The following is a 25,989-nucleotide window of genomic DNA, read 5'->3' as shown; positions in this document are numbered from 1 at the left end:
TCCGAAGGGATGTCTTGCGGATTGGAGATGGGATTCTCACTTCTGTAAATACCCAAAGATTGTGTTATTGAGCCTTGCTGATATAAATCTATTCTTTAGAAAGTACATAATGTAGATATATTTTTCAAACATGCATGCTTTTTTTCTTTTATTATTTATACTTCTACCCTCTCATCACGTGGTGTGACTTTTGATGGAATCCAGGAAACAGTCCTAAGCCACCTGCCTCTTCACACTTCTTCGTGATGGTTTTCTTCCTTGACTAGAAGAGGGTTTTGCATAGGAAATTTTGTTTGCGCCCCTTCTCTTGGAGTCTCCCTGTTTGTCTGCCCATCTCTCACCTGTCCATCTGTCCATTTCTCTACCCACTCATTCTTCTGACTTGTTCCAAGAAGCACTTCAGGCAGCTTACAGAAGAACAGATACCAAATAAACAGGTGAGAAAATGGGGCCAAATTCACAAATTGAGGCTCGGAGTTGAGCCTGTGTGAGAGTTGCAGGCGTGAGACACACGCCTCTGCCTTGTGACTTATAAGATAGACAGCATCAATGTTCCTGAGGCTCCCAGCACACACAGGGAAGCAGGGTTTGTGGGAGATGCTCACTGGCTGTGAAATAAATAAGTGGCTTAGGAGAAGCCCAGCCTTTCCAAATACTAAGACTTAGGAGAATATTTTGAGTGTCTTCCAAAATCTGAGTATTGCATCTTTTCTTTTTCAGAGTTTTATGTATAGTTGGTTAACATTCTATAACTGGAAATTTCTCCAAAACTGCTGCCCACGTGAGTCCCATGGCTCGGGAATGGGGTGGTTCTGCTCATTGACGGGTGTTGGCCAGAAACGGAAAATGACAGCCTCCAAGGAGCCTGGGATTAAGCAGTTATGTTTTGTCAGTGCTGTAGATTTCAGAAAATGCTTTTACCGTTTCTCTCCATCTGAGGAAGCAGCGTGCTCTCTTCCCAGCATCAGGAGTTCAGGGTCTCGGGATGGTGGGGGCTGACTGCACTGCCGTAAAGACAGCTGAGCTAGTCACTGCATGTGTGGTGCTTTCACGTAGTGCATTTCATGTTTTTTAAAAGGTTTCAACATGTAGTTAATTAACTGAGTTAATTAACATTTAATAAATATGAGGCTTTTTTGAAAAGACAGTTATAGGCAGAATATAAGTTGTGAACACTTTAAAAATGGCTTCATTAGTGAAATTTCAGTAAGGAAGATTCAGTTTATCTTATTTACGCCTCTCTTTAAAAGTAACAAAGAAACAAGACAGAAAAAGCAGAGGATTACTTCTGTTCTTCCTCTCGGCTTGCAGGTGCCCTCACCTCCAGTGGCATCCATCCAGACACCAGCACTGACACTGGCCGTGCTCAGAAATGCCTCAGCCCTGAAGACACAACTGACAAATGGAAGGGAGCTGCGTCCTGTTACAGCGGGTGCTCTCACTTTGTGGGTCCTTATGTAACTGCGTGGTGTTATTCAGGATCGCCCTTTCTACACTGTGTGACGGTGCTGCGGTGTCTCCTAGTTATTTGTTTCTGTAACTACTCATGTATTTTTTCCAATGTGTGGTACTAGACATCTAAAAATGCATTTTTCATATGAAAAATAATGTGTATTTAATATAAAAGTCTGAAAAAAGAGTCAAAAGGGTCTATCCTGGTCCCAGTACTCAAAGATAATAATTAACACTTTAACATCTATTTTCTGTTCTTTTCATCAGTGTGTATCAGCTCTGTCATAAAAACCAGTGAGCACTGTGTGCCTGTTTACTGTGTGGAGACCTCCATTTTCCATTCGGCTTATTACACATTTTTCTACAATATTCTATCTCCCCTGACATGATTTTTAATGACCAGTATAGCATTCTGTTTTGTGGAGGCATCATCCATTTTACTTTGTACTTAAGTAAACTTTTAAATTCCAAGTATACTTAATTGAAATTCTGAAAAGAGAACTGTGGTGGTACCGAAAGTCCCCTACTTCCCTTCCCCTTTTTTCCTGAGAGTAAAAGCTGCTGACAATGTGGAGTATATATTTCATGACCTTTATGCCTTTGTCATATATATATACACACATACATACACGTATATGAGAAATCTATGTATATGTGTGTGTATATATGCTTTATTGAAAAATAAGGCCATACTATATGTTTTCTGTAGCTCGGTTTATTCACTAACGTATATATCATAGACCTCCTCCCACTCCAGACTCACCCGGTCCTTTCAGATAGAGTAAAGGGGTCTCCTGATGTGCAGGTTTGGTCTCTTGTGTAACGACACCTTTCGTGGGAGAGTACTGTGGACAAGGCCTTGGACCACGCTGAAACGCTGCAACTTTAGTGCCCACAGCTCTCCGTGATTTACCGCATCATTGTCTTGATGGTGAACACTTAAGTTTTCTCCATTTTCCACTGTCAGAAAGGGTGTTTGACTGGCATCCTTCTTGTACAAACATTCCTGTGATCTTGTATGAGTATTCCTTTAGCTAAGTTTTCTGGAAATTTAGTCCTTGGATGTGACAACTTCATACATCACAGGATGCTTTCAAGTGAATCTTGAAATTCCTTCTCCTGTGGGGCATGAAAAGATGTAGAATAAGTTATGTAACCAATTCTCTATCGCTGGATATGATTTCACTTCAGCATTTCTTCCCACCATTGTAAACAGTGCTGTGCAAATGTTGTGATGAGTACATCTTTTTGAACTGATTTTTTCTAAATGTAACGATTCCTAAAAGTGGAGTTCAGCCTGTGTGCACACACGTTTTTCAGAGTTTACATATCCATTGACATGTCATCCTCCAAAAGATCGCTCACAGTTTGTTGTCTCAAAGATGGACACTAGCTAGAATATCTTTTAAACATATTTGCCAATATGACGAGCAAAATGATTTTCATTATTTTAGTTTGCACTTGATGACCAGTGAGGTTTTGAGCATTTTTCACTCATTAGCCATCTGACTTTTAAAAAGTGAATGATCCCTTTTGTCCTTTGCAAACATTTAAGTGGGGGAGCTTCTTGCTGCTTTGTGACAGCTCAATGTGTATTATGAACATTAACCCCTTGTCTTCATCAACATGTATCAGAGAGCTTTTACTTGTCATTTCTTGCCTTTCATTTTGTTCAGTAGGTTCATTATTGTTGTGGCCCAAAATAATCTTAAGATAGTAAATGTCTTCTTTTTGGGTTTTATTCTTAGAAATGCTTTCTTATAATGGTATAAATTTCTTCTGTAGGTTTTTTTAATCTCTAAGATGGAGATGATAATGGTACTTGTTACAGTGAGGAGAAGCTGAATTGATATGAGCAAAGAGTTGTATTTGCTCTTATTAGTACTTTCTAATATTTACATCATTTTCTGTAATTTTTCTTGTGGTCATTTTGACGGGAATAGAATTTGTTTTTTCCAGGTATTCTCTGATTGTAACAAGACAATTATTAAATTCATACTTTGCTTTTTAATTTGAAATCCCACCTGTAAAAAATACTTATGTATACTAGAGTCTCTTTTTGAGCTCATGATTTATTTCTGTCAATCTTACTTTCTTACTCTAGCACTATATCTTACATATTGTAAAAATTTATTTAATATATTACAGTGTGAATTTTTTGATTCTTTTTTCGATCCCTAAATTTCTTGGCTTGTATTATGACTTTATTATTCCTGAAGAATTCTAATATAATTTTTTCAAGTTAAAAAAAAAGATAAGTGTTGTCATGGGATTTTTTAGTAATTTTGAATTATCTTTAGGAGAACGTACATCTTTAAAACTGCTTTCCTCCATACAAAAGGTTGATGTCTCTACTTTCACACTTTTATTTTACCCCTCAGTACAGTCCTGTACTTTCTCCATGTACAACATGGGCATTGTTTTTGAGTTTATTCCAGATTATTGTTGATGTTTTTGTTAATTTTTTAAGTGAGAAATTTTTGCTATTATATTTTTTAACTGTTAAAACTGACACCTAGGAAGGCAGATTCGGTTTGTAAATACTCACTTTGTAACTTCTCATTTAAAATTGTAAGTATTAAGTACTTGTTACAGAATCCTTTCTTTTCTGTTTTTAAAAATTTGTTTCCAAGATTCTCAAAATGGTCATAGCTAAGTAGTATAGGTGGGGAGACAGATGGAGAGAGGTAGTGTGGCTCATGTACAAACTGTGAGCACTTTCATGGCTGCATTTATGCTGGAAAAGCTGATAAACAGTCCAGCTTAAACCAGGGTGGCTTTGTATGCACTTGAAATCCAGCTTTCCTGCCTGTATGGTGAAGCCTGGTAGGCGTGGCAGGTAGATGATCAAGGTCGAATGGAGGTTATTGGCTGCACAGAGCACTGTGTCTGAGAATTGGAGACCATCGCCATGGGAAATGCTTGGTGCCAGGAACAATGCAGAGGAGCTGGGGAACCTTGTGTTAAGGATTTTCCAGCCCTGGGAGTGGGAATATCAGACTCTGCCTTCAGATCTGAGTTTGAATTCATCCTCTTTAGTTTACTTGTCCTCTGACTTTTGTCAAGCTATATACCGTCTTTCACTTCCTGTTTTCTTGTCTCTCAAATTAGGAGAATTACATCCTGCTGCTAGAGTGTTTGATCAGGTTAAATAATTTGTGTCTATAAGATGTCACATACAGTCACAAGCTCAGTGAGAAATGGGCTGTCGCCTGTTCTTCTGCAGCTCAGTGCTTGACAAGACATGGGGGAAAGCCAGTCCCTAATTTGTGTGTGATGCAAGTAGGAACAAAATTAATGTCTTGCCTTTCCCTAGCAGTATTCTTACAGCTTTGCTTCATTTACTTCTTTCCTCCTTTCCTTTCCCCTTTCCCATCCTCCACCAAAAGAGCCTCTCAGAAAAATAGATTCAAATTACTTTAAAGGTTGGCTCATCCTCATGAAATGATAGTATCATAAAAAAAGCTGTGCAAATCCCAGAATATATTTTATATGATTTACACACACACATGTGCGTGCAAACACACACACACACAAAATCAGTCTACCTCCCACTTACAGAGGGAGAAGGTCCACTTTTTCTGAGTTTTCATTCACAGAGAGTGAGAACAATGTCTCTTACACAGACTTTCACCAGGCTTCGTGCATGGTGTTTTTAATTGAATTTCTGTTTGTGGCCATAGATATAGTCTCCTAATAGAAGAGAGAAAGTGGAGACATAGACATTCCGCTGAGATATTGGTGTCATCATATTTTAGTTGTAAAGGACTTAAGACAGCATAGAGTCGCAACATTTTATGGGTGAGAATCCATGATGTTGTAACTTAGACAAGAACCTGGGTCTTCTGCCATCTTGTCCACGCGGGTGAAGAGGCAACTGGGCAGGGGATAGTAGGGATCCTTCCTGCTTCACTTCCATGTTCTTGCTAGTTTTCATTTCAGCTGCCTTTAGTTTATGTTCATGAGGCCACTCATGGGAAGGTCACTCTGTCCTGATAGATTGAGTTTCTTATCAGCGAAAAGCTCTGGACCCACTCATATTTCCCAGAGTTTTCTGCTGACCTGCTGACACTTTATATAATTGAGACCTAAGAAACTACTGAATATAAAATCCTTATTGTTATCGTTTCCCCTCGAGTTCCATAGGAATGGGGTGCTGTCTCAGGCTGTCTAAAGCCAGATCTGAACAAAGATAGGGTGATGGGCTGTGCTGCTGGACCTACACAGTCGAAGGGGATTTCCACCTTAGCTTTATAATCAGGCAGATTAGTTCAAATCTTGCCTTTACCAATTATTATCTTTGTGTCTTGGGGGAGAAACTGTACTGTTTTGTGTCCAAATTTGTTTATCTGTAAATAAGTTCAGTATTTATTTTAAGGTTTCTGTTTTAGAATTGAATGAGCTAATTCATTCATTTATACCTAAAATAGCGATCGCATGGTTCTATGCTGGTGCCTTGGTAGTTGATTACTAAGGGAATCGGCAGTGAGAATGGGGGTGGGGGACCCCTGGATAATAGAGCTTATATACCAGGATATGCTTGTAAAAGACTGGATGTGCAGTAGATTTTTAGTAAATATCTACTCCTTTCCTAATCTGCATTGATTGTTTATATATCTTTATACAAATATATTAACAAGTTTTATTGCAATTTAAATATTTTTGTAGTATTTACATTATGTAGCTATAAAAATACATGAAATAAAATGATTTGACTTTTATTTTCTTTTCAATAAGCAAAACAAAATAAAATAGAAAAGAAAAAAGTCTTGAGGGAGTAGAAATAATTTTATTTCTGTGGAATCAATTCCGTATAATAGGTCTTTGTCATGTTGTTAAACAGCATATAAAATTGATAGGTTGTGACATACTGGAAATGAGGAAACAGTGGAGACATACTACCTCTAATGCAGTCATTTTGTTACCAAGTCCAAACTCGTTCTGCTTGCTGCATGACAGGCCAATAAATGGGGAGATGAGATGTTGGAGTAAGGAATAGTGACTTCATTTGAAAATCTGGCAGACCCAGAAAATGGCATATTGATATCCAGTAGAACTCTCTTCCCCAAAGCAGAATTCAGTCTCCTTTTATACTAAAAAGCGGCGGGGATGTGGTTGGTTGTTGCAAACTTCTCGCTGTACGAATTGTTTGTCCTTGGAATCCTTTGTTCCTGCAGCTGTCCATGGTGGGTCAAATTAAGGTGCCCCCGTAAAACCTCCAAATGAAAGAAAGGTTATTATCTATTTTGCAACTTGCCATCTGTACATAAGTGTAGAAGAGCTAATATCCTTAAAGATCAGAGCCCGGAGAATAGGCTGTCCTGGATATTTCAGGCTAAAGGCAACTTTCTTTTACAAAAGGTGCAGAGATAGCAAGTCGGAGCCTAGAAAACAAGGTACAGGTTTAAAGCCAAACGAACACATCTAACATGGAGTCAAATTTGTTCTTTTCTTTTACAATTTCTTTTTCTAACTCATAAATAATTTTAGTAAGAAACATGAGAAATTTTTTTTATTTTTGCTTCTTAATAACGGATTACAACTACACTTTAGTGAGCAGGGATGCTGTGCGTGCCTTGGGGTCACAGCAAACTCTTGTTGGGGGTGGTCGACCCTGTAACATACCGGATGTCCCGTGAGTGTTGGTGAGGGTCCCCCTAACCAGGGGCTCTCTTCGGGAACCACCATATGGGCATTGACCTCTGGAGACCTCTTTTTCAGCTGCAGGAAATTTTTTCAGATTTTGTGATGGAAAAATCTCTCCAGCTGCAGATAATCAGGGAATAAAGGAAGAGGAAAAGGGCTTGAAGTAGAGTAGAGGAGAAGGACAGAATATCAGGGAACGTGGGGGCTTGGCAGCGGGGCCTCGGGAGAGAGAGGAGCAGAGGTGTGGAGGGTCCCGGCTACGGAACTAGCTCCTGCACCTTTCCCCGCACCCAAGCCACACAGCTTTTAATTGGGCCCAGGACTCCCTCCTGTCTGGATGTCACCCTGGGCAGAACTTTGAGAATCGAAGCTAAGGGGTGGTCAACACTCACCTAGGGGGTCACTGAGGACTTTGCTCAAGTCCACATTGACTTTTCCAGTCATGTGCCTTCACCTGTTCTTTATCTCAGGATCTGAGAAGCAGGAGCAAGGAACTCATGGAGAGATCCAGGAAGATATCTGACTGTGTTAAGAGACGACAGTCACAGTGACACGTGGAGCGAAGACACTTGCAGTAAAGTAAAATAACTTCACAACTATTGCATCAGAGCTGCAAGTGTGAGAGAACCTAAGCCTGTCTCAGAGTGCAGGGGACAAGAGAAAAGGAATGGTAAAATTACCACTGACATTTGAAATTTTGTTAAAAAGAATGCTACTGTTAATTGTATCACTTGAATGTATGCAGGTGTTTTTCTATGAGCATTCATAGGTTCACAAAACCCCACCAGCCACTCTTGCTCCCATCTGGTGTGGGCTTTCTCAAGCACAGTGCCCTTCCTGCTTGGGTGGGCCACGCTGCTGGTCCTCGCCTGGGTCCGGACTGCTACAGGACACTGAGTCCCCGAGGCACGACCTGGGATACATGACAGGAACATCTCTGCTCTTGGCTGAGGGCCTCCGTTTCCCCCTGCAGTGTAAGAATGCCGGTGACTCAGTTAGAAGCATGCATCCAAGCCATCCTTCCGTGTCATCACCATCTAGAAGCGGTGCCTGAATATTTTGAATTTCTGCAGAATGTTGTTTGCAATCACCTTGAACAAGTGAGTGTGTGTCCTCTTTCAAGTGGAGGAATTACTGCCGTTTTCCTGGAACTTACTCACCACTAGTCCATCTGAATTTTCTGTGCTAGGATTCAGTATAGCCTGCTAATAACTCTGCAGTCAGATCTTGAAACCCTGATGAAGAGGATTATTTATTTTCTTTCCTTATATGATAGTATTTTACTTTCAAAATTCTGAGTTTTCTGTTCTTGGAGGAATTTTTTTGGGGTTTGGAGAAACAACTTTGCTCTTACCATCTTTGTGACCTGTTGCTATATGCATCTCACCTGTCTTCTGTCACTTGTGAGGCGGTTCCATTTGTGACCCTGTCCGGGTTATTCATGTTATAAAACATAAAATCTGTAAAAGTACAGAACCCTTTTACTCCGAAGACATTCCACAAATACTCCTTTAATCTGGGTGTGGTTTTAACAAGACACAAACATTAGAACATATACTTGCAGGTTGCCAGTGCAAAATCCCCAAATGAATAGTCTAGCTCAACATCTAAAATCTTTCTTATCTACCTTGGATATGTATGGATAAGTGAAGCAGTTTGCTAAGAACCCAAGACCAGGTTTAGGATACAGGCTGATGTAGCTCAGCGGGTCCTCCCAAGCTGATGCTCTGCCAGAGAGTGGGGTTGAGGGGAGAGGGCGTGCCCTGCCCTCCATGAGCTGACAGTTTCATGGCAAACACCTTCACAAGGTGAAGAAATTGGGGTTTCTTCTATGAACAGTGGGTCTGAAAAGAGCCCAAAAAGCATGGGAGTGACACAATCCCATTTGTCTCAAGTAGGGGAGAGTGGCTGTGGGGCCACTTGGGAGACTCGTGAGTCCAGGTGGGCAGTGTTGGTGGCTTCCACTTGAGCGGTAGGATAGTGGGTAAAAGCGAACAGATTGAAGGCATGTTTAGATGGTAAAAAGAAAGATTTAAAGCTGTCTGTGAAGGTAGGATGGAGTAAGGCCCAGGTTTCTGGGTGGATTAATGAGTTAAATGATGGTCCTGCTGTGTTCTGAGGAGGGAAAGCTGCAGAGGGATTTCTGGGGGAAAACTGATGAGTTCAGCTGTGGGTAAAGTGAAAGGTTGTTAGATGTGTGGTCTGGGAGCTCAGGTGAGAGCCAGTAGTGAGTAGGGAGAGGGGAGAGAGACTTTCAAATAATTTTATCTTGTGAACATACATATAAGGATGAGTAATGACACACTTAACCCCTCTATATTCTGTATTTAAAACCCAGTAACATTTTGTTATATTGGTTGCAGGGGTTCTTAATTTTTTAATACAAATAAAATAAATAGAAACAAAATAGTGGAGTTAATGAATATCTTAGAGTTGATGTGTGTCCTTGTATGTATTTTGATTTCTCATCTTTATAAACATAATCTACAGAAAGTTAACTTGCTTAGAATAAGAGTTAAACACAGGGACATGACACACTCTGTTGGGGGTTGAAGGTGATATCTTTGGCAAATTATATAGCCTCTTTTTGCCTTTGTTGCATCTTCTGTGAATGCCCCCGTGCCCCTCATCACAGCTGATTTCCTAGACTAGAAGTTGGGAGGGAGGCTGCTGAAGGGAGTAAGAGGTGGCAACTGCTAGGAACAAAGAAGACAAAGACAAAAACAGATTAAAGCCGAGAAACTGAGTCCTAATACCCTCAAAGGAAAAATAATCCCGCAGTGTTTTGAGCCACTTATCGTAAGGGAAACAAAATCACGTGGATCCAAATCTCTTGAGCATATGTATATTGTGGGTGGGAGGGTATCATCAGAAAAGGGTTGAGAAGAGGCTTTTTGGTTTCCCTTAACGTTTTCAGTAAGAATGGGGTGCAGAAGCAAAAACCACCCGCTACACAGTAGAAGGTGTTGTTTTGTGCGAAACTGACCAAAGTTTGGAAACCAGTCATCAGTGGTGCTGGGAAATGAAGAGGCTTCTGGATTGGGTGGGGCACTTGCTGTGACTTCCAGGTGACCTGCTGGCTGGGGTCTGTGAGGCGGGCAGTAGGTTTGCAGTGTGACCTGGGCATAATCCCTGGCTCTGAGGCTGCTGGTCTGACTAGCAGACCTGGGCAGATGCAGTCCTATTGGGGCATCTCGCGATGTGGCCTGGGACACCTGCCATGCTGAGGGCGAGAGGAGGGATCCCCTAAGGGGGTGTCCCTGTGAAGAGTAGAAACGTCCTCCTGCAGGGGAGGAAGAGCCTCTGAGCAGCGGGCCGGATGCACAGGCAAGAGCAGCCTGAGCACGGAGATTTCGGGGACCTGGAAGTCATAAAGTGGCCCGAACAGCCTTGTTCCTGAGAAACTGGAGGGAAAAGATGCTGCAAATGCAGGCTAATTTCAGACCCTGTGGTGGGTCATGAGTGATAGGAAAGAACTGGTCAGGCAGGCACGAAAGAACCCTGTGGTTGTCCCAGTTGGGGCGTCACACCAGAGGGAGGAGCAGAGTTATAGACTTTGTCACTTTTTATCTGTGTGACTTTGAACAATAACACCCCACCTCTCTCTATATATATCTTCATCTGTAAAGTGACAGAGTGACAACTCGTGTCATCAGAAGGCTTAGTTTTGCTCTGATCCTCATTGTCCAGTCCTGTCAGTGCTGCCCTGCAAGGTTCTGCAGTGGGTGCTCTTACCCTGAGATGGGAGGGCGTAGAAGGGCATTGTAGCACCCGAGGGAAGGAAGGGGTTGCTTTAAAAGCAGACATGTAGCCTCCTGCAGCTGCAGACCTACAGGCAGTTTGGTTTATGGTCGTGGAGAGGACTTTGGAGGTCTTAGCATCGTCTTAAGACTTGTTTTCCCTTGGGGACCTGATTTGCCTTTGCAGATTAATGTTGAAGATTTGGGCTTCTGGCAAAGCTGTTTTCAGAGATGGGTATATATGTAACATATAGTATAAAATGAAAGGTTTTATTTAATATTTGGGACTTTGTAGCTGTAGGGAACAGCTCTGTTGGCCTGGTTTCCACGGAGGACACTAGCAGTCGTCAGAGCGTGCGGGAGGGCAGGCAGCCTGCAGTGCTGCTGCAGGGGTTCTCCCCAGCAGGACGCTCTGCTGAGTTGACTCTTCTCTGAGTTTGGTTGCCAGAGGAGCAGACAGCAAAGTAATGAGTTCTGGTGGGATTGTATAATGACAGGAAGAAAGAGGGAGCCGTAGTTCTTAGGGACTACTACACTCTTTTGGTTCCTGATCCAGTGTGTCCCATTACACAATTGATGAGTTGTGTCTATTCTGGGACTTGATTGAAATAAACGTGCAGCCTGAATATTAAGAGTTATGTTTTATTTGTCAGAAGGACTCGAGCCAGGATGACCGCCTCTCAGAACACTCTGAGGGACTGCTCGCAAGAGTAGGGGAGAAGCTAGGATTATATAGGAGCTTTACAACAAAGACCAGGTAGTCAGAACAATAAAACATTGCTTGTTATCTAAAGAAAGCCAGGTATCTCAAGTTCATGAATTTAATGCTTTTCAATATATGGGAGGAAGCCAACATTTGGGCTGACTGAATATATACTTTAGACAAGCACCTAGCTATCTAGGGCCAGTAATCTGTCCTTTCTTATTCTGAGTCTGCTCAGAGGGCACCGTTGTGAATGGCTTCAGGCCTGTCTTCACTGGGGGGTGGCAGCAGCCGCTGATGACTTGTTTTCAGCATTCTTTGTTTAGTGACATGGTTGCAATATTTTCATTCAATTTGTAGTGTTTTCATTCACAGAAAATTATGGTATTACCCTGATTATGGATAATCTGGAAGCTTGGAATGGAACCGAGATGGAATTACTGCAGGTAACTTCTACTTTAATAAGCCATGTGTAAACATGAACACGGAGGAAGCATACAAAAGGATTCGGTGGTGAATGGGAAGGGTTTCTGCACGTTACAGGAGAAGGCAAGGCAGAATTCTTCTTCTTTGTGGGCAGGTATGTGAGTCCAACTTTCCTTTCTGAAGTGCTTTCTGAGAACTGTTTATGGTAATGAACCAACATTGACAAACGGTGACACACATTGCATTTAAGAGCTGGCTGGCTTCAACTTGGGTATTGGACAGGTGGAATTCATAGGCAGTGGTCAGGTGGATGGGACAGAGATGGAGCCCAGGCCTGGGCCCATATTCAGGTTGAAATCGCCATTTACTCACCATAGCGCCTTGGACTTGAATGTAACCTCTCTTAAACTGATGGTGAGTCTGTGAAATGGGCATGATAATATTCGTTACTTCCTGGGCTTGTTGTAAGTTCTGAAGATTATTATAGCACACATGAAGCACTTAACACACTGACACTTAGCAGTGTACACTTTGTTCAACCACCACGCTTGGTGTGTGTCAGAGCCTTAAAGGCAGCATGTGTCTGTTTAGGATGCACTGGTAGCCCCTTGGCTACTTTGTGAATTTGGTGATTTCCTTTAATACTTGTAACTCTGTGTGCCATGGGCAGTTATTTTTATGGACAGATGAGGAATCTCAGGGTAAAAAAGACTGTGTAATTTGCCCAAAGTCAGACCATAATTTTGTGTGCAGGGGCCTCAGTTCAGCATGGGCTCCTGGGCCTTCTGCTCTCTCCGTTCAGCACCAGAGCCAGATGTGGGCTCGGCTGTTTCCCAGCCCAGAATATCCGGCAGGCCACAAGACACACCTGGTCCTGTGCTGCTTGAGCAAAATCTCCGGAGGAGAGGCAGTTACAAAAGGGATAAACATAAAAACAGACGACAGCAAATTGTGATCAGCTCTGAGAAGGAAAGGAACACGTCTGGCCGTGCAGAGCTGGGAGCTTTCCCATCGGGGCTGCTCTGGGGGCGCTCATCTCAGCTAAACAAGCTGTGCTGCTGCACCAAGGCAGGAAGGCAGGGCGCGTGTGGCCAGGTAGACAGGGCCTCGTTGATCGTACTCATTCCCTATTAAGTGGCAGGTGTCACAGGCACTTAACAAATAAACAGATGTTGGCCAGAATCATCACGCATTTTGCTTGGTAGTTTTATTGGCGCCAACTTTGAGAGGAGGTCATTGAAGCTGGGGAGTTTGCTGCATGCCCGTGATTACCATGGAAATACCCCCACTGGTCTTTCAACCTAGACTGGTGTGGCTGTCATGTCCCAGCCCTGTGAATGGCATCGTGCAGCTTCTCCCAAGTGGCCCAAATGACTGACATTGATATGCTTAATTCGTAGGAAATGGTATGTGGCAATAAGAGAAAAAGGTAGTAAGAAATTGGAAAACTAGAAAATAACCAATTCTTCCCCTGCTGGGGGACCGTACCCTGTGTCTCTCACCCCACTCACTGCCTGTCACCTCCTCCCTGCCGACTCCGTGTTCAGAAGCCACTCTGAGCCTTTGAAGAACATTTTGCCTCATGACACTGTTGACTAGGACCTGCGACCTCTCTGTCCCTGGTTAACTCTCTCTTCAAAGCCATTTAAGTTTCTTGCAGGCTCCTCCACTCAAATGTAAGAATAGCCCCTTTAAACTTCTTGATGCAGCTCCTTAATGAAGATCTTGGGAAGGAAACCTAGCCAAAACCTGGGAGGTATTCACAGAGTGAATGTAACCTGAGCATTTTTTGACGTTCAGAATCAGAGCGGTGGGAGACACAGGAAGGCCTTTTTAAGTTAGCAAGTGGAAAGAGAAAGGACTCAGGATGTTTGAGACTGAAACATCTCGGTCCCAGCCAGCAAGGCACCTGCGTTCAGGATGGTGTGTGGGGAGTGCAGAGTTCTCAAAAAGAAAGAAGTGGTGGGATGGCAGGGAGGACATTTAGGTACTTAACTGGGGAAGGAAAAAGTTGGCTGAACAATTCATGGTTGAACAAGAGGATTGTGACATGATGTGCTTGTATTTTGGAGAGAAGGGTTTTGTGGAGCCAGGCCTAAGGAGAAATCTCTCTGACTGGGGAGTCAGCACAACAAAAAAACACACAGAACCAGGCAGACCCCATGGCCCCTGATGGGGGAGAGGCTGCCCACCAATTGGAGACCTGGAGGCTGCTTCTGTCCCTTAGCTGGGGCCTCAGACCTCACTTCACATCCCAGTCCTGTTGATACAAGAAAAAATATGTGGGGCATGAGAAGGGCTGTGTCCCAGGCTTCCGTTGAGCCCCTGGGATGTGCCCCACCAGATTTTGTTCCTTGGCTTCATGCAGTAAAGAATTCAAGAACAAGCCAGTGTTGAGTAAAGGTAGATTTATTCAGAGAGATACATTGACAGGCATGAGAAACGTCACGAAGTATGGGGGTTTGATGCTCAGATTAAAAGTAGGCACACACTCCACAGAAATAGTGTGGGCCTTCTCCGAAGAGGTAGAGAGAGGGGTTCCTGGGATGTGGCTCTGTGTTGCTCCTTTTCTTGGGCTTCGTGGTTTCATATGCTAATAAGTAGAAGGACCAGCCTTAGGGCAAGGGGCTGGGATTCCAGGGAGTTGGCCATTTTCCACCCTTTGACCTTTTGTGGCTAGCCTTGTGACAGCCATGGTGCCTGGGGCCGTGTTATTCACCATGTTACTATTACAATGGGTGTATAATGAAGCTCAGGATCTACTAGAAGTTAAATCTCTTCATCCTGAGCCTCAAGACCTATTGGGGGTTGAATTCTTCACCATTTTGATATTAATTGCTGTGGTCTTTCTTGAATGGCTTGCTCTGCCCCCTTCCATCCTGTCTCACTGTGATGACACAGAGAGAGCAAAGGCCGGGCCCTGCGTGTGTTCCTGCATTTAACAGCGGGAGATGTGGGTTGGGCTGAGGATGACTCTGAGTGGTGAGAAATATGTTTCAGATTTTCCCACATGAGACATGGGGACCTGCCAGCAGCCATTGCAGATTTATCTCACGGGCATTATCGCTTGTGTTGTTACGGAAACAACAGGCCAGCCAAGAAATAAGCAGCACTCAGAGGGTGGGAGTACTGAGATTTATTATGCCAGCGGGCTCAGAGGGGCTTCTGTTCCCAAGCCCTGAGCACATCCAAGACGTGCACATGAGGTTTTATAGGGTTAATTACAAGTATGGGGCTTTTAGCCAATAAGGCTCGAACAACAAAAAGCAAGGAATCAGTACACTGAAGCTTATCAATTTGGAACAGATCACGTTACTGACAATTGTTGACCTTGGATTTACGAGTTAGCTTGTTAGCCCAGTAAACTGACACTGAACTTCAGATTTACGAGTTAGCCCAGCAAAACTTAGATCAGTAAACCGACACTTATCACACTTAGATTTGTGACTTAGCTTGTTAGCCCAGCTGGGGTTTTTGTTCACAGTGTCACTCATCTTTTCTATTTTCCTTTTATTTTTAAAGTATTTAATCCAAATTTAATATCAGGATTTTTTTGGAAAGAAATTTCTCTTTTTCTTTTCTTTGGGGCTCTTTTGGGGGGTAGGTAATTAGGTATATTTATCTGTTAGTGGAGGCCCTGGGGCTTGAACCCAGGACCCTGTTCACACTAAGCACACGCTCTACCACCTGCCCCATCATCTTTTTCTTTTTGCTTTAGCTGCCAAGAATCTTACAGCTGAATTTCTAGTCGGCCTTTAACACTTGCCCTGACTTCATGGAATCCATTTTTATGAGTTTACCTCCCCCTGGTTTCATTTAAGTATTGAATCTCCATTTTCTCTTCACTCTCAGTTTTGCCTTTTTGTTGTTATGGTTGTTAAGCTGTGTTTAAAAAATTGTTTAATTTCTCTTTTAGCAGGAGGCTGAAGTAAATAAATATGTAAACAAACATCACACTTAAATGCTTTTATATATTCTAAGCTGTTTAGTAGTTAATTAAAAACCAAATTGAATATTAAAGGGATAACATTTTTAAATTATTTTTTAATTTTTTATAAAGACATAGCTGATTTAAAATATATGTTTCAGGTGTACAATAGATGCTCCATTTATAGTTACTGTAAAACATTGTCTGTATTCCCTGTGTTGTAAGATACATCCCTCTAGAGTGTTTACATTACATGTTGCAGTTTGTATAAGAATGTTGGGTAACGCAGAGTCTGGAACGTGGCTGTGTATGACTCAGGTTCACGCTCACCCTGCCTGTCAGAGCTCAGGCCTTCACTCCTTTCTGCAGGGGAGCGAGTGGAGGCAGCTCTCATCAGCGCTGGCACCACACTCTGAGTGGCAGTGACAGCAGTGACTGTGTGTGGACGTTAAAATTGTTGTTCCAAGAGTTTTACATGCTTTTCTGCATTTAATAATTAAAGCCCTCCTGTGAGGAAGGGTTTTAAGTTTTTAATGAATAATACATTTTATTTTGATATTGATAGACTTCAAAACTCCGGAAAATTTACAGGAGTAGTACAATAAATGCTTAGATACAGTTCACCTTAAAGGGCACTATTTGCCCTTTTGTGACGGGCTTATTTTAGCATAAATTTTCAAAGTTCATTCATATTGTAGCCTGAATCAGTACATTATTCTTTTTGTTTGATAATATCCTTTTCCTTTTTTTTCGTTTTTGGTCTATTTAAAAATATTTTCATTGAAGTCTAGTCAGTTTATAGTGTTGCATCAGTTTCTTGTGTACAGCACAAAACTTCAGTTAAATAGGAACATACCTGCATTCATTTTCATATTCTTTTTAAACATAAGTTACTATAAGTTATTAAATATATTCTCCTGTGCTATACAATATATACTTGCTGTTTATTGTATACATACTCAGCATCTGCAAATCTTGAACTCCCAATTTATTCATTCCACACCCTCTCCCCTCTGGTAACCATAGTTTGGTTTCTATGTCTCTGTGTCTGTTTCTGTTCTGTAGATAAGTTTATCTTTTTGTTCCTTTGTTTTTGTTTTTTTTTTTGTTTTAGATTCCACATGTGAGCGATCTCATATGGTATTTTTCTTTCTCTTTCTGGCTTATTTCACTTAGAATGTCATTCTCCTGGTCCATTCATATTGCTGCAAATGGCATTATTTTATTATTATTTTATTGCTGAATAGTAGTCTATTGGACATATATACTACAACCTCTTTATCCAGTCGTCTGTCAGTGGACATTTAGGTTGTTTCCAAGTCTTGATATTGTAAATAATGCTGCTGTGAACATTGGGGTGAAACTGTCTTTTTGAATTACGTTTCCTTTCAGATATATGCCCTGGAGTGGGATTGCTGTGTCATCTGGGCCCCCAAGGTTTTGTCTTTTGAGGAACCTCTATACAGTTTTCCACAATGGCTCCACCAAACTGCATTCCCACCACAGTGTAGGAGTGTTCCCAATTCTCCACAGCCTCTCCAGCATTTAGTGTCTATGAACTTCTGAATGATGGCTATTCTGACTGGTGAAAGGTGATACTTGTTTGCAGTTTTGATTTGCATTTCTCTGATAATGATATTGAGCATTTTTTCATGTGCCTATTGGCCATTTGTATGTCTTCATTGGAGAAATGTTTCTTTAGGTCTTCTGCCCATTTTTGGATTGAATTGTTTGTTTTTCTTTTTTATCAAGTGTAAAAGCTGTTTACATATTCTGGGAATTAAGCCCTTGTCACTTTCATTTAATGCAACTATTTTCTCCCACTCCATAGGTTGTCTTTTTGCTTTAATTTTTGTTTTCTTTTCTGTGCAAAAGCTTGTAAGTTTAATTAGAACCCACTTGTATATTTTTGCTTGTATTTCTATTGCTTGAGTAGACTGCTCTTGGAAAATATTGTTGAGATATATGTCAGATGTTTTGCCTATGTCTTCTTATAAGAGGTTTATAGTGTCTTGTCTACAATTTTTAGTCTTTAAGCCATTTTGAATTCATTTTTTTGTATGTTGTGAGGGGGTAGTCTAACTTCATTGATTTACATGCAGCTGTGCAGTTTTCCCTGCACCATTTGCTGAAGAGGCTGTCTTTGCTCAATTATATGTTCTCACCTCCTTTGTCAAAGATTCAATTACCAAAAGTTTGTGGGACTATTCTTGGTAATTTTGTTTATCCATTCATTGATGGATGGATATTTTTAGTGACTTTTAGCTACTCTGAATGATACTGCTATGAATATTGATGTGCAAGTTTTTGTGAGAATACATTTCCATTCTGTTGGCTGTACAGTTGGCCCACCATATCTGTAGTTTCCACTTCATGGATCCAGATGGCTGATTGCAAAGGGACTTGATCATCCTTGGATTATGGTATCCAGGGTGGGGGTTCCTGAAACCAACCCCCCGAGGACACTGAAGGATGACTCTACATGTAGGAGTGGAATTGCTCAGCCACATAACTCTAACCTTTTGAGGAAACATCGGGCTCTTCCAAAGAAGCTGCACCATTGCCCCTTTCCAACGGCTGCATATTGAGGGTATCCATTTCTCTGCCTCCTGATTGACACTTGTTATTGTCCATGTTTTGATTATAACCATCCTAGTGAGTTTAAAATGAGATCTCATTTTGATTTTGATTTCACTAGTGATGCTGACCATCTTTTCAGATGCTTATTGGCCAATTGTGTATCTATTTAAATCCTTGGCAAATTAAAAAATTGGGTCGATTTTCTTTGTATTGTTCAGTTGTAAGCATTTGTTTTATATCCTGGATACTAGTCTCTTATTAGATATATGCTTTGCAAGATTTTTCTCCTATTCTGCAGATTGTCATTTCACTTTAATTTTTTTAAACATTAAAACAATTTCTTTATAGGGGAGGTAATTAGATTTATTCATTTTGTTTTTCTTCCTTAGCACGCACTCTATCATTTGAGCTACCCCTTTCCCCTTTCATTTCACACTCTTGATGTTGTCCTTTGTAACAAATGATTTTAATTTGATGAAGTCCATTTTATCTATTTTGTTTTATCACTTGTGCTCTTGGTATTGTATCTAGGAAGCCATAGCCTATCCTATGACCACAAAGATTCATACTATGTCTTCTTTTAGAAAGTTCATATATTTAGTTTTTACGTTTCTGTCTGTGATCCATTTTGAATTAATATTTGTTATATAAAATACGGGGTCCAGATTCCAGATTCATTCTTTTGCCTTCAGATACCCAGGTGTCTCTGCTCCATTTGTTGGATAGACTATACTTTCAATGGAGTGTTGTTGGCACATTTCTGGAAAACTGGCTGTAAATGTAAGTTTCCCCCCAGGATTTTTTATTGTGTCTCATAGATTTCTGCATCCAAACTTATGACAGAAGCATAATGACTTGAGTGCTATAGATTTGCTGTAACCTTTGAGTGAGTCCTCCAAATTTGCTCTTCTTTTTCAAGATTGTTTTGGCTGACCTGGGTCCCTTGCTTTCAATATGAATTTTGGGATCAGTTTTTCAATTTTTGCAAAGAAGTCAGCTGGAATTTTGATAGGGATTCCATTAAATATGTAGATTACTTTGGGAAGTCTTAACATTTTTAACAATATTTTCTACCATTGCATGATCATGGGATGCCTTCCATATATGAAGATATTTTAAAATTTTTTTGGTGATACTTCAAAATATCCAATGTACAAATCTTGTAAACTTTTGTTAAATGTATCTCTCATTTTATTTTTTATGCAGTTGTAAATGGAACGGCTTAGCTTCATAAGGGTGGGACTATATATATCAATTTATTTATTTCTAGGATTCCTACATAGCAAATACACTAGGTTTATATTTGCTACATTGATCTATCCACAATTCTTCCCACCCCCGTGTCATAAGAAACCAAGACCCAGCTTAAGCCATCTGAACACCTATGTGGAAGTGAGAAATGAGACCTTTGGGTGGGGTTTGTGTAGATGATACTGAGATCTTATTCAGGATGGCTTCATCTTAATTTCTTTTAAACAATCCTTTCAGAGTACATAGTCAGATACATTAGGAAAATGCTGTTTTGATGTGCGGAGGAGCTAAGACTATAATTTTCAAGTAATTTCTAGTGAGAGTGTTGTACTTGAAACATAATTTGCATCAATCTTTGAAGATTTATGTTTCAGGAGCTTTGAGTAAATAATACCTGTCTTTATTCAATAACTACAACTAAATGCTCAAGCAACATGTAAGAGTTTGAGCAAACTGCTCCCGCCCCGTAGTGCTGGTTGGTTGCAGCTGTAACTGGAGTCAGCGCTTACCTCGCCCAGTACACTTGTGCTGATCTGCTCAAAACAGTTCGTCCAACAGTTTGTCGGTAGTCTTTTAGACAAAGCCATAAAGCATTGATTTAAGGTTGCTGGAATGTAATCTATTCTTATTAATATTAAGTAAGCACATATTGAGTACTTACTGTATGTTGGGAATTGTCCCTCAGCCTCACATGAATATTACTTCTAATAAAACCTCTCATATTTCCCTGTTATTTGCACTTTACAGATAAGGAGACTGAGGATTAGGTCTTCTCTCTTTTGGGGGGAGCTCATTATCAATGATGGGAAGTTGTAAGGAAAAAGATATTGATTCATCCAGAGAAAATATTTTTCTGAGATTCAGTATTGAAGAAGGTAACCACTGAAGAGGGTGATCATTGTTTGAGTGAGACGAGCCCCGGGTTGTACGGAGTCAGCATCCCTGTCCTGGACGCTGCACGTGTAGAGCTGCGTGGTGGGTGAGGCGGCGCGGCCGCGCAGGGAAAGCGGATGCCGGGCCGTTGGGCTGTGCTCAGGCCCGGTGGGGCTTTCTCCTAAGAGCAGTGGACCGTCATTGACAGATTTTAAGTAGGCTAGTGCGATGCTCTCGTAGATCACTTTTGTCTTGTAGAATGCTTAGAAACATTTAGAAGGCTCGGCAGGAGGTGATGTGATGAGTCAGAGTAGGGTGGCTGCGAGGTGTAGCAGTGTTCAATTTTCAAGTGATTTTCAGTCCCAGGTTTGTGGCTCAGTAGCCGTGTCACTTTGGATGACACACCCAAGGAAGTGAAACAATTTATCTAATCAATAGAAGCAGTGATGTACCGAACTCCCAGGACTGCTGTGTAGATCCAGTGAGATAACGTGTGCACAGTGTGCAGCATGGTCCCCAGCACAGAGTCAGTGCTGAGGGAGTGCCAGTGAGTACCTGGTAGGACAGGTGTGGGTGGTGGATCTCGTTGACTGAGGAAATTTGCCCCTGAAGGAGGGGTCTTGTCACATCTGTGAGTGATTGGCCTGAGCTGGGAGAGGCAGGGAGACCTTGCCCCCGACCAAGGGCCCTGGGCAGGATGGCTATGGGAGGAACACCGTGAAGTTAGCTCTTTGCAGGTGGAGTTGGAGGTGCCCTTGAGACATCTAAGTGCAGTGTCACAATCACAGAAGTGGTCTGGTCCCGGGCTGTGCATTTTCCTGCTGAGATATTGATCTCTGAACGCGAAGACATACTTTACAGGACAAGTGAATAGTAGTATCATCTCTCATCAAAGCTCACATCTCTTTATTCATCACTCACTTTGCTAATTGGGTACTTACAGAACACACTTCACTGTCCTCCCCTGGGCTCAGGCTCCACAGAAAAGAGCTGGTGAGTCTCCCTCTTTTCCAGAAGAAGACACACTTAGCTGGTAGACTTCTATACCTCGCCAGACTTAGAATTTTAGGTTGTTGATTTAATTCTATTTTCTGTTGGTCATCTCCTGACAGGAGAGACGTTTTACCTCATGGTCAGGTTTCAATTAGCTGTTACTGAGAATTGCTGGTCTGATCCATAGTGTATTTATTCTATTAACTTTGTAGAGTACTTATCATTTTTCTGTCTTTGCTCTTTAATTTTGTTTGCCCCTTCAATTTTCTATCTTATTTGGGACCTTATTTTATTTTTTAATTAAAAAATGTCTATTAGCAGTTAACAAAACAAAAGCAAAGAAAAAATGCACATGATAGCTAAATTTAGAAAATATCTTGTGTGTTTTCTGTCTCAGCAATGGAGGGTTCTAGAAACTCGTGAAAAGCTTCATTACATAAGTTCCTTTAAATTCTGATTAAGAAATAAAACCTTCCTTCCTCATCTTTCAAGCTGCACAGCTAATTGTCAAGAAAGTGAGGGGAAATTCTCAGAAGCCAAGACAAACCAGAAAGCAGGGATTCTGGGAGATACGTGAGCCTTAGAAGCCCTGGGGTGCCGGTTGGCTCCTGAACTGAGTTTCAGTTGCCCTGGCAGGAGGGCAGGAGGTGAGCCTGTGGCCTCTCACACTGGGAGTTGGATGGCTGTTCTTATATAAGGCCAAACACATCCTGAGAATCCTGCTTTATAAAAGGTTGAATTAGAAAGAAAAGAATAAAAGCATTCCTCAAGGCAAGGAAGTAAGGAAAGTAAAATTTTTTGGAAGCGGGAAAAATAACATATCCAAAGTAAGGATTTAGTTTAAAGCTGTTCTGGCATGAGAGTGACCACAAACCCATGGCAGAAAATCACAGCTCCTCCCGGAAAGAGAAGGTGTGTTTTGAATGAATCAGTGGACAGCCATTCTGAAAAAGGCCTCCAGAGTCTTCTGGATCAAGATACTGGACTCAAACACCTCCCTTCCATGGTCTCATTTAAATAACCAGAAAGGTTTTAAAGGAAAGAAGCCATAATCATAGTTCTATTTATTGACATTACTTTATGCTAGGAATTCAAAGGTGACTATGGAGTTGTCTCCTCTTTTATGGACCTTACTTTCTATTTGACATAGTTGGGGAACTTGGTGGAGGGTGGTGTTAGTATGTTGCAATTAACCAGGAGAGGAGTTTAAGAAAGCAGTGAAGGGTTGGTGACATTTTTCGCTGAGGACAGTCCTGTTCAGTTGGCTTGTAATTACAGGCTCGTTGAGTTGTCACTGGAGGGAATTAATCTTAAGGAATTTGGACTTAGCTCAGGCCTCTTCAGAATGGACAAGTGAACCTGGAGAAAGACAGTCAAATCTGTGCAGACATTGAAGTTCACTTCAACATGTGGTATCCATGAGCCAAAGATAGGACTAGTAGGCAGCACTTCTTGAGGACAGAGGAGTGGTTTTTAAGGTTCTTCAAGAATGAATCCCAAGGTACCGGGATGGCCAGTTGTCAAACTGTGACTTTGCTCTTTGGACGGTGTATCCACCAAGGGTATTGGCCGTTTATAAGTTTCCATTTCTCCTTAATACATGTCAGGTTATGAGGACGTGGGCATAAACGTTTCACACCTTGTCAAGGTGACTTTGGGTACCTGCCTAGAATCATGGGCACAGTTGCGGCTGCGTCATACATCTTGCCGCACATCCCGCTCCCCGGCTCCGTGATCACGGCAGAGTGGTTCCTTATTGAGCTGTCCATCTCCTCTGTGACATTGTAACCAAACAAAAGATTGGAGAGTATTAGCTTGGCTTTTTTCTTTTCTAACATTCCCTTCAAATTATGATGACTGATAGTGGACCCAGTTACGTTTGCAGATGATTTACAAGTAGGGCTGTCAGTACAAACCTTGTAATCCCCGCTGTGTGATCTAGAGAAGAAAGTTACACTCTTTCCAAATTGTTTTGATGCACTTATGTGGGAAAATGATGTATGTTTGAATATGTATTTCCTCTCTTACTCATCATGGCTAGAGATGAATATTTGTAGACATGGAATGAGTACTCTGTATTTGACCTGTATGGTCCCCTAAATTCTCCCCAGCTTTTTAAAGTCATCACTGGAGTGCTACCTCCAGAGTGCCGCAAAGCATCCAACACTGCCTGCTCTTCGGACACTGTAAGTTTCCAAGTTGGAGAAGGCTGCTGGCTGGTGAGGCAATCTCTCGCACATCTCTGGTTGGGTGATGTGAGCTGAGAACACAAGAATTGGCAGACAGTAACTAACCACGATCACGTCCATTTCTGGAACACTCATGGAGGATTTTACACCTATGCTAGTGGAATACGTTATTTCATTTAGTTTTCCCAAAAATCATAATTAGATTTTATCACCTGTATTAAAAAGGAAACTGTCAAAGCGAGTGACGTGCAGACTTTGGACTGGAACACGGGTCTTTCTGATCCCTGTCTCTGTTCCCTCCCCGGCCTATCCTTGCAAATGACCAGGAGACTCTTCCTCTGTCTTGAGTTTCCCTCTGATGTTACCGCTCTCTTTGTTTCTAAGAGAGGAAAACAAGTCTAAACTTACTTTCCAGTTGGAAATGGAATGGAGAGTTAACGTTGGAAGCCGGGAGAATCTGTCCTGTGATGAAGTGGTCTCCGAGCCACTTCCACTGGGATGTCACATCACTGTCTGGGCCCCTTGCTCAGCCTGTGCACAGGTGACAGCGCAGTTGTGCCGAGCAGTCCTCCCGGACAGGGCAGTGGGTTGGAAATGAGTTTGGGGATTTGGTTTCATTACACAAGTTCCTGAGGGCCTTGACCTGGCACTTCGAGTGGGAGCATTCCCTGTCCCACAGACTGTGCTCTGGGCCCGTGCAGACCTGACGTGGCCTCAGCCTGAGTCTCAGGGCCCGTGGTGATGAGGAGCATTTTAGCCCAGGGTCTGCCGGAGGCTCTGAGACTACTGGGCTGTGGGACTTTGTCCAGGATGATAATAATTCCTCCCCGAGTTTCAGATTTCCTTGCCTGTGAGCCGGGGTAGTAGTTGTTTCTGAGATGATTGTAATGATTCAGTAATGGGCGCAGCGTGTGCTGACAGGTAGCTGGGTGCTTTAGGAGCAGAAGTCGCAATCACTCTGTCAGCCTCTCCCTGTGCGCTCTGTGCTTTGAGAAGTTGTGTGTTTGGTGAAAGTCCCGCCCAGACCCTAGGGTCTAGATGAACTGTTGTTCCTTTACTTTCCCTTCCTTTTCCTCTTTCCCTTCTCTGTGTCCCATGTTTAGGTAGCAGATTCCTCTATTTCAGGGAATACGGGCTTTTCTAGTAAAGGGACAGGTGGAATGCGGAGAGGTGGGGCCCAGAGGGGGTCTGGAGTGTCTGCACAGTGCTGCTTCCCTGCGTTTCTGCATCTGGTCCCATCAGTGCACTAAGTCAGCCTTCCTCTTCCTTCCTGTGTCATCGGGTCTCTGTTTTAAGGGAAAACCATTTTTATGGGTCTTTTTTCACTTACGTGTTTCATTCAGATGCTTGTTGCTTTTCTCCCTGTGCTTCAGCGTTCCGAGGAGAAAATTCAGCCGTGCAGCATCCTCTCCGAGCTCTACGAGTTGATCGGCTTCCACTGCAAGTCCACCTTCTTCAAGCGGGTGGCCCCCGTGCGGCACGCGGCCCCCGGCATCCCGGAGCCTGGCGGGAAGGCCTGCTCCCGACTCCTCCTGCAGACGCTTCCTGGCTACAGTCTGTCACTGGACTTGCAGGACTTCAGCAAATGTGTTGGAACTAAAACATTGCTTCAGCCCCATTAACCATGCCTGGTTTGGGCCCTGCTGTCCTGCCTCATCAGGGTGAATCTTGATTCATTTAGAACAGGGCTCAGCAGACTTTTCCTTTCAAGGGCTTGGGGGTAAATATTTCAGGGTCTGAAAACCTCCTGATCTCTGGTGCAGCTGCTCAGCTCTACTGTTTAGATGCCAGAACAGCCAGATAGTCCACACACCCATAGAGCTTTATTAACAGCGGTGGCTGGGGCTGGATTGGGTGTATGAACTGCAGTTTGCCCCCACAGCCTCCTCAATATTGACACCTGCACCAGAGTGTACATTTGTGACAATGGGTGAACCTACACTGACATGTCATCATCACCCATAGCCCATAGTTGACACTAGGATTTACACATTGTGTTGTGCACTCTGTGGGTTTGGACAGATGTACAATGACATTTATCCACCATCACAGCATCATACAGAGTCGTGTGTCTTAGTGACCTTAAAATGCTCCGTGCTGCACCTCATTCATTGCTCTTTCCCCTCTAGCCTCTGGCAGCCACTGATCTTTCAGTCTCTGTGTTTTTCCCTTTCCCAGAACACCATACAGTTGGAATCAGACAGTTGC

At 42.3% G+C, this 25,989-nt stretch overlaps 1 protein-coding gene across 1 annotated transcript; it reads left to right on the top strand.

The window, feature by feature from the left end:
• Positions 1–8,153: 8,153 nt before the first annotated feature.
• Positions 8,154–25,681, top strand: LOC140690351 (trafficking protein particle complex subunit 9-like). Its single transcript, XM_072952066.1, has 3 exons — positions 8,154–8,198; positions 11,917–11,987; positions 25,155–25,681. The coding sequence occupies exons 2-3, from the start codon at positions 11,940–11,942 to the stop codon at positions 25,401–25,403; spliced, it is 297 nt and encodes a 98-aa protein (XP_072808167.1). The 5' UTR covers positions 8,154–8,198; positions 11,917–11,939; the 3' UTR covers positions 25,404–25,681.
• The last annotated feature ends 308 nt before the right edge of the window (positions 25,682–25,989 follow it).

This window comes from Vicugna pacos, chromosome 30 (genome assembly GCF_048564905.1).
Source record: "Vicugna pacos chromosome 30, VicPac4, whole genome shotgun sequence".
Classification (NCBI taxonomy): domain Eukaryota; kingdom Metazoa; phylum Chordata; class Mammalia; order Artiodactyla; family Camelidae; genus Vicugna; species Vicugna pacos.
This window is presented reverse-complemented; position numbering and strand designations above follow the sequence as displayed.